At 37.4% G+C, this 9,553-nt stretch overlaps 1 protein-coding gene across 1 annotated transcript in view; it reads right to left on the bottom strand.

The window, feature by feature from the left end:
- The window catches only part of HDAC9 (histone deacetylase 9), an 865,518-nt gene that overhangs the window by 43,716 nt on the left and 812,249 nt on the right, over nucleotides 1-9,553 (bottom strand). Inside the window, exon 24 of the mRNA XM_027774184.1 lies at nucleotides 4,311-4,395. Coding sequence (XP_027629985.1) covers nucleotides 4,311-4,395 — 85 coding nt within the window. The remainder of the gene's footprint in view (nucleotides 1-4,310; nucleotides 4,396-9,553) is intronic.

Genomic DNA, 9,553 nt, shown 5'->3' with positions numbered 1-9,553 from the left:
TTCCAGGATTTTGGGAACACACGCATATATGCCCAACATGTTTTCAAGTCAGCAGGTCCAAGACTCAAACCACACAGGCTGGCCATATAGTATCCTGCTATGTTAACCACAGGCCATGGAGCTTGCCCTCAAGAGTTCCTTTTTAAAAGTCTGAATAGTATCCCATTGCATGCACAAACCATATACCATATTGTTTTTTTCTATCCACCCACTGATGGACACTTAGGCTGCTCCCATTTCTTTACTATTATGTATAGTGCTGCAATGAACATGGGAGAGCTAATACTTTTTGAGATCCTTATTTCATATCTTTTGGATACATCCTTAAGTGGAATGGCTAACTCATATGGTAGCTCTCTTTTTAATGTTTTGAGGAATAAAGATAAGATTTTTTTAAACTATACTTCCATTTTCTCATCTCAAAGACAGCTGACCCTTGTATAGCATGTACCATCTTAAAATGGAATCAGCTCACTCCTGTCAGGTTTGTAAGGCCTTTTTTTTCTCAGCTAAATAAGCAACATAAACAAGGACAGGACAACAGGGATACTGCTTCAGCAAAATACAGCATGTGGCCAGGCAAGAGGCCAATGCTAATCACAGCGTCCAGCACCTGCATACCCTCAGCTGGGGGGCTCAGGCCTCAAAGAGAAATTCATAGAGGGGCTGTCAACACCTTGCCGTGTGCCTTGGGACAAGGCTATCGAGAAACTTGCCTAAATGTTTCCCACATGCATGAGGCCTGTTTCTCACCATTTACATAGTTTTCTGATAGTGTAGTCTCAAACTGAAGCACAAAAGAATCCTTCAAAACCTGGGGTAGGACATGGGCTGAAATTTGAACACCTCTCAGAGTTGAAAGGAGGCACCTGTGTGATGCTTAGAGTCACATGCAAAGAGGAAGTACTCCTGTCAAACAAAGACTATCTTCAGGATTGGCTTCCTAACAGGCAACCTGTGCAGTTGCTTAGGGCCACACACTCAGAAGAAGCCCCTGCTTCGCCCAGTGTTCTGCTTCGCCCTTCTGAAATTATGAATAACTTTTTTCACAAGGAAGAGTGCACACATTTTCATTTTTCATGGAGCCCCATATATGTAGCCTGTCCCACCTTCCCCACCAAAGGAGGAATGGGGAGTATAATAATGACCTATAGTTCTACAGCAACACTTGAAATGGAAGAGTAGGATATAGAACAGGGAAAAGTGGGAGTACATTTGCACATTTTGTAAGGAAACCTGGCATTGTTTGCTAAGTAGGGAGTCTAGAGTTTTCATTTCCAAAGCTATTCTGAAGTTTGAGACTCTGGAATACCGACTCTATTTCATTGCTTGTGGATATTACAAGCCTTTTTTGTCCTTTAGTCTGGAAGTACCACTCCAAAGACAAATAATTAGAACCATATAAAAATGTACTATAGAGTGGTCAAAACAGCAGTGCCGAACTACTTTCTCTGTATGGATATTTATCCACATCCCAAATGGTGAGAGATTGGTTTCCTATCTTTTGTCTTTTTTATACCCTGGACCTACTGTTCAGTTCCCTCTTAACCACAGCTTGTGGTGATGTTCTTTCAGATATCCTTTTGTATCACCAGTACATTGATTTCCATCATAACTGGGTATATAATTTGCAGAGCCCAGTGCAAAATGAAAACATGGGCTCCTTGTTCAAAATTTAATGAGAAATTGAAGGAAGCAACAGCAAGAGCATTGAATCAAGTTTGGGGTGATTCTAAGTATGGGACCTACCTATGTGACTGCACATGTTGTAAAGCTGGCCCTGATTCTCCTTGGCCAGAATTAGGTTAGGTGCCCATTACTTGATCAATCATTGTTAAGTGGGTGCACTGGCTTAGCCTTATACTAAAAACAGCTTTCTTAGAGTTAAGGATAAGTTCATCTTCCCCTGAGCAAGCATGGTATCTGGTGACAAGGATTGTGAGTAAAACCAGACTCCTTTTGATTAGGTGTGAGGAAAGCATGGTAAACTAACAACAGTGCCCACAACTCTGAATATCCTTGACTCAGAAGGAGGAGGTCTTCAGGAAAAACTCCCCTTGTTGCAAGCTGTGGGTCCTTACAGCCTTGAAATGTTATTCAAGTCCTACCTATTCAAATACGCCTGCTCTTTTCTCTCACACACTCCAAGTCTCCTTCCCACCACAACTCCTGAAGGGATATTCAAAGATGAAAAGATACGATTCCCATTCTCTGCTTATCATTTTTAGTAAGGAACCAGGAATAACAGATATTGCAATGCACCAAAAGTCAAATAATAGAAACATTGAAAATAAAAATCCCAAATGCACTTATTAGTTCTGAGAGGTTATAGAATGGTTAGATTGATGAGCCAGTAGGATATTCACTAAGAGTTTAGAAGGAAGTGCATTTTTCAGTGTTAGGTGGTATGAAATGTAGAGATTCACAATTCACAGTGGTGAGATTCTCATACCACTCATAAAGCAAATTTAGAAAGCAGAGTGAATCCTATTGAAGAATTAAACAGATTTGCTTGACTAGAGTGACTGAACAAGTCACTTGGAACTATTAATAAAGGAAAACATCTGCAGTCAAAATCCTGACTAAAAATTAGATCTAGTACTAAAGGTAACAGTGGCATAAGTAAACAGGTACACAAAGTCTGACTTTTCATACATACGTAAAAATGGAGTTCTTTGCTTCTTTTATTCTTTTCATGGCATTTTTCACTCTTTCTTTAGCTAGCCCAAATCCTGTTTACCCTTTAAGACCAAGCTCAGGCTCTACCACTCCAAGAAGCCTCCCTCGAACCTTCCTTATCCTCCAGTATCTCTCACCCCCAACTGAAAGGGACTGCCCCTTTTCCATGGTGTACCTTCTGCTGGAATTATCTACTAGGTTGTCTCTTGCTCTTTAGGCTATAAACTTCTTGATGCTAGAAATGCTGCCATATTCCTCTTCTAACCTCTGTGCCTTAATAAGTTATCAAGATAAAATAAATAAGAACTTAAGAACTCAAAAGTGCTTATTGAAGAGCTTATGTGCAGAAGATATAGAGAAACAACTTTCAGTATTCTGTGTTAATAATGGCAAAAGTGCTCAAAGTAAAAGACAGTGACATGTATAAACATTGGGATACTTTTCAGACACTACGGATGACCTAAAAGGGGATATTGAATCACAGGTGGATGAAGAGGAGAGCTGTCAATGATCACTTCCAGATCCATTGCCTTGAGAGCTGGAATGACAGAATGTGAGACTCTCTTAACCTATCCTCAGGAGAAATGAGGCAGGGCAGTGGCAGAATTTTCTACTCAAGCAAGAAAGTCTCCAGTTTTCCTCTCTTTATCTATTTTAGTTCCTTTACCTTAGCCTTATCTCAGATACTTTACTTGCTGGTATTAGAATATTATTTCTCTGTTTTCTGAAAATCTTTGCCATTCATAGTTTATTCCACTTATGACATGAAGTCAACAGATGGTTTTTGGGTGCCTATGCCCTCCCCACGCCCCCCAGCCAGGCATTAATGAGATTAAGAAAAGAGAAGGGTAATTTGAGTTGCTGTATGGCATGATTTAAGATTATTTACAGCATCAGATGAATGGATAACATAACTCCAATCGCACCCATGTCTCCAAATTGCTACGGCGCAAGCAAAGGCAAAAGCAAACAGCTGGCTGGAATGTGGCTTCTTTAGTGGGGGTTTCGAATGTTTCTATAAGACAGTAGAAGAGCTGAGGGTTTCGCTGAGCTTAACACGTAATTCTCCCATTTGGTCTTTCTCTTCATGCGAACATTCATGTTAGTTTATGCTTGGTTCCTATGTTAGGTGTGTGTATGTGTACTTCTGTGTGTGAGAGGAATTGAACAGTGCAAAAGTCTCTGCATTACCTTACTTGGTTCAGTTGAATTTTCTTATTAAGAGGCTTTTCTCATTTACTCGTTGTTCCCTCTTGACAAACTTAAAACCACAAAATGACTGATGAATTCCACCATTTTTAGGATATAACTTACCCTTCGTTAAGACTGGACTACATAATCACAATTTGATTCATTCATTTTTTTTTTTCTTTTTTTTTTGGCAAATACTTAGTGATAGGAATGGAAAAAAGTACAAGTACTAGAAAAATATGAGGAAAAAAGATTCTACATCTAGAGCCTCTGAGTTATGTCATCAGGGTAAATTAAGATCGTCTTCTTAAAAACAATGCAGTAAGGCATTTAGGTAAGAACATAAGTGCAAATGACAATTTTATGTTTCTTTTTTTCTATAATTCTCTATATAATTTTAATTAGTTTTACTGACTAAAGTAAAAAAAATCAAGACATACTTTGAATTTCAGTGATCTTCTGTAAAGAAATAATGGCATTCATATTCGGGGTTTGGTGTTGAATATCTTCTGCAAGTGGCTCCAGCTGCAAGAAGAGTAGATAATAATATAGCACAATATTAGGACTTTATAGTATGTTGCACAGAAGCAAAGCAAATTGAAACAACATAATCATCAGCAAAAGCTTGCTCTAAGAACTAGTGAACATTTTGTTAGTATCAGTTCATAAAGTGTAGCCAGTTCTATTTTCTGTTTTGGATCCACATAATTGAATTCCAAGGGGCTTTTCCATTGGTCACAAGACTAATCTATGAACTCCCTGAAGCAGGTGCATGTCTGTGTATTATTCATTAAAAATCTGAGTTATTTCTGTAATTTTTGTAGGTTCCTGACAAACTAAATTCCATCATGTCTGTATATGCAGCTGGGTACTGCAAACAAAACCTCAGGGAAGTTGCAAGAGACAGAAATTGGGCAGTGTATTATCCTTCTTTTTGCAATGTTTTTACACGTAACCACCTTACACATTCAAACACTCCATGGTGCGAAGCCATGAGACACAGCTGCTCTTATTTAAGAGCCATTGAATAAAGTAGTAGAGAAATGTTCAAAAAAACTCAAAGGCAAAATACCCGTACAGTTTCATTTAGCTTCTACTTCCTTCATAACTAGGCAGATGTCAGCATGTAAGCATGGGATGAATTCCTATCTTGCAAATCCATCATAATCTTCAGGAATTATACTGATTTTTCATGGAGAAGCTTAGCAAACTGCTTTGCAAGAAGTGAAGAGAAGCTTTCAGTAATTTATGGAGTGCAATTGTCAGAACTAAGTCTGATGATGCATCCCTGGAAATGCCTGGGTGATGAGCTTGGCATATTGCAGCAGGAACTGCGTTAGCCAGGGCCTTTGCAAACAAAATAGTTATCCAGCTATTGTGACCCAGAAAGCAAGGAAAATAATAGTAAAAAAAACATGTAAAGGTTATAGTCTCAAATGAAAACTGGGGCAAACTGTAATATGGCATTAACAGGAACCAATGTCACTAGGTGTACCAAAGCACAGACTCATCTGTGTCTCTTCATCTGTAAGAAAAACTAAAAAATCTCAGGGATTACATGTTTCCACAGCATATGTCAGGGAATCTTTCCCCCAGGGTCTCTCTGAATTGATTATTCTATACTTCAATCATGGAATCTGAAACAATAGCACCTTTCTTCCAGATGCCATAGGATAACAGACTAGCTCAGGGATATTTATACATGGGTAAATTCACTAAATATAACTTTCCAGAGTGTTTTTCTTAGCTGCCAAAGAAAAGCCTTTAAAACATCAAAAGGTTTATTTGCAATACATTTCGGTGAGAGAAAACAGAATTCACCAGCAACAATTGGTGTCTTCAAAATTTCCAAAATCTTACACTTAATATCTGTTAAAATCATTTTTAAAAATCTGGTATTTGAGATCATATCTTCAAGCATATGTCATCTTTCGTAACACCCTCTGAACTCATAGGAACTACTGAATCATAAACAGAAGGTTATTTGGAAAACTCTTACTTAAGAATTAGATAGGTTGAGTGAACTCCTTGCTCATGAATAATTTTTCACTTCTTCCTCTTAGAGAAATATTTTTTAACAGATATCAGGTAGGTTTTATACTAGATGTTCTGAAATATCACTGTATGTTCAAATATTTAATAACAAATGCACAAAGTGACATATTTAGTTATTCAGATAACTTCTCTGTGACTTCACACACACACACACACACACACACATGCACACACTCACACAAATGCTGACAAATTGAAGGTGCCAGCTACTGGAAAGTAAACTATAAGCAAATTATGAATGAAAATCCTAACTTCTGGAATTCTCACACTGAGATTTGTGGGGTATTTTAAAGACCTGGGTTATACAGAACATATATGTAATTCAGAGTCTTGAGAGTAAAAATTCAAATACTTCTAAGCCTCCAAACTGGAATCATCAGTTAGATATGATGGAGTTGTGTCTACTTATAAAATCAATCTAGAGAATTAAGGCAATTAAATTGAATTTTGAGCCTCCTCAGCCATTTCCTTGCTTATTTTAGGTAAATGTCATTTAGAGGGTTTAACCTTCAGTAAATTGCCCCAATTTGTTTCATTTTGAGTGTATATATACACAGACAGAGCTGAATTCAGTAAGTTCTCAATGCAGGTTCTTTATTTTTCTCTGGTAGCCCTGCAGAGAAAGCAATGGGTAATACTTAGTTGGCAAGAAGGCAAGCAGCATTTAGAGTCTGTTTTTATAAAATTAAAACCTTGTATGGAAGGACCACAGAATGGAGTTGTCTTTTCTAGAGAGTTTATTGATTTAATAACTCACAATTATAAGCATTAAAAGCATCTGATTGAACCAAATATCTAATAAATATTTATGAGTATTGGTCATTATTAGTAATCTATTAACAAATGAAATAACATTAAATAGATAGTAATTTTGTATAAATTTGAAGCAAAATATAGGAATAGGAGCAAAGCTATGGTATGTATTTAGTTTGGCTGATAAGATGCAGCAAAACATTGGCTATTGAGGCTAATTGGTGGTAATAAGAGTTATTGAAAAATAAATAAGGAAGTAATTTATGTAAACCAGAGAACATTTGCATCTAAAAGGTACATATGATAAAGCACATGCAGATGTATGAAATACTGCACACCCATCATACCATCTCTGTTGAGCAATTCCATCAAGTAATGATACTATCATTGATTTATAAGACACACAGATCATTTCAACACAGACTCTTGACACTTGAAGCTCTCATCCAGCTTTCTTATATCTAAATCTTAATATACCATTACTTAAAGCAATTTTTATACAAATTTCCAGGCTCAGTGACAGGTAAGATTCCACCCCCCCCCCAAATCTTTTACTGAAAGTTCCAACACTGTATTGACACCATTCATATATTCATATATTTAAGTTGCATATCCCAGGTAATGTCTAAGTATCAGAATTATTTATTTTTTTTGGAGAGGTTTTTACTATAGCGTGCATGCACTCGCCAGACAGACAGAGAGAGACGGTGAGACAGAAAGTGAGAAATCACTCCCCAGGGGGGAATGGCCACACCACAATCCCTTCTCCTCCATTCTCCTCTCAGGATCTTGGGCATGCACGCCCACGCGCCCGGCGTGAGTTTAAGCCACCGGGTCCGGGACTCAAACCATGGTCGACTACGTGGGAGTCCAGCGACATAGCCATTATGCTAACTGCTGGTCCCCCAGTATCAGAGTTTTTTTAAACCACCATAAAAATTGTGGCCATTATTTCCCTATGCATACGTAATTTTCAGGTTTTTTACAATCAAATTATTTAAATCATAAAATGTCATTTTGGTTGGCTAAGATCCATTTATAGAAAGAGGTGGGGGTATTTTGAGTAAAAGCTTTAAAATTCACTTTGCACTCACAAGACGTGAAAATCTGTTCACTGTTACATTTGTGATTCAGAACAGCATAAAGAAGAAATTAAGCAAACATAACAGGTACATGAAGATGGATGTTTACATCAAGTAAGCAAAGCATCAGTACTGCAGGCGACCTACGCCAGGAAGGCTGTGCAGCAGAGACCACTCGCCTTTGAACTCCCAAGTGTTTTGCTTGGGACTTTGAGATGATCTTGTACCCCTGCCCGCCCCATTCAGACATCTATTCCTACTCAGAAAGACTGAACTGTAAAGAGACTGTTGCTTATTCCCTGCCACACGCCTCTGATTCTAAGACTTCAGTTTTTTCTAAAAAGTGTTGTGCAATCCCTTCTATGTTCCTGAATTAAAGCTCAGCAGCCTAGTCTCAGGCACATCTGTTCTCTAGAAACAGGAAGGACTTTGAATCATCCAAGTCCAGTGACAACCCTGCAGGTTGCTGGTGAACATAAGGGAGGTAGAGCAGCAAGGAGATCGCCATACACCTACTCCCACACACCTTTGAATGCTCAGAAGTAACACAAAGAATTTAGAAAGGAACATATAAATCACCAGGTGACTAGAAACCATCACAGGGGCACGAGACATATGAGCAACAAAATATCAATTTCTCATTATCCACAGACAACACAATGGAACTCATGGAAATGTCAGATAAACAATTCAGAATATTTATAGTGACAAAACTAAATAAGATGCCAGAGAAAAGCATCAACAAGCTACAGGAGATGAGGAAGTCCTTTCACGATTTGAAAGAAAAAATAGGTTCCATTAGAAAAAATCAAATGGAATTGTTAGAGATGAAGACTGTGATAAGTAAATTAAAACCTCTCTCAAAAGTATTAAAATCAGATTATATCAAGAAGATTGTATCTCAAGTGTGGAAGACAAAACCTCTGCTCTAGATAAAAAAAAAAAAAAAAACTGTTAAGAAGACTGAAAAAATAACCAAGAAAAATGAGTGCAATATACGAGAAATACTAGATACCATTAAGAACCCAACATCCAGATAATTGGTATTACAGAAGGTGAAGAAAATAATAAGCACATTGATAATCTATTCCATAAAATCCTGGAAGAAATCTTTCCAAATCTACAGAGGCATTAAAATATCCAGACCCAAGAAATATAAAGGACTCCAAATGGAATCAAACCAAAAAGATCTTCTCCAAGGCACATCACAGCCAGATTGGCCAAAACCACAGACAAAGACAATATTAAAAAATGGCAAGTGAGAAATTTCAAGTTACTTACAAAGGTTATCCCATCAGGCTAACATCAAAACTCTCATCAGAAACAATGCAGGCAAGGAAAGAATGGAGAAATGTAATCAAAACGTTAAATAAAAAATAATTTCAACCAAGATTACTATACCCGGCAAGATTATCCTTCACATGGGAAAAACACATAAAAACATTCTCAGATAAACAAAACCTAGAAGAATTTACTAACTCTAGACTAAGTCTTCAAGAAGTTCTGAAGGAAGTGCTATATCCAGAAAACTAATGTTAGAACAAAAAAAAAGTGGAAGGACATCCCATGTTCCTGGGTTGGAAGAATTAATATAATCAAAATGGCAATTCTACCCAAATTAATCTACATATTTAATGCAATGTCAGTCAAAGTACCAGACACATTCTACACAGATCTAGAAAAGATAATCATAAAATTCACCTGGAATCATAAAAGACCCCGTATTGCCAAAGCAATTCTACACAAGAAGAGTGGAGTGGGTGGCATCTCACTCCCTGACCCAAAAATATACT

The sequence above is a fragment of the Tupaia chinensis genome, unplaced genomic scaffold, assembly GCF_000334495.1.
Source record: "Tupaia chinensis unplaced genomic scaffold, TupChi_1.0 Scaffold000410_1, whole genome shotgun sequence".
Lineage (NCBI taxonomy): Eukaryota > Metazoa > Chordata > Mammalia > Scandentia > Tupaiidae > Tupaia > Tupaia belangeri.
This window is presented reverse-complemented; position numbering and strand designations above follow the sequence as displayed.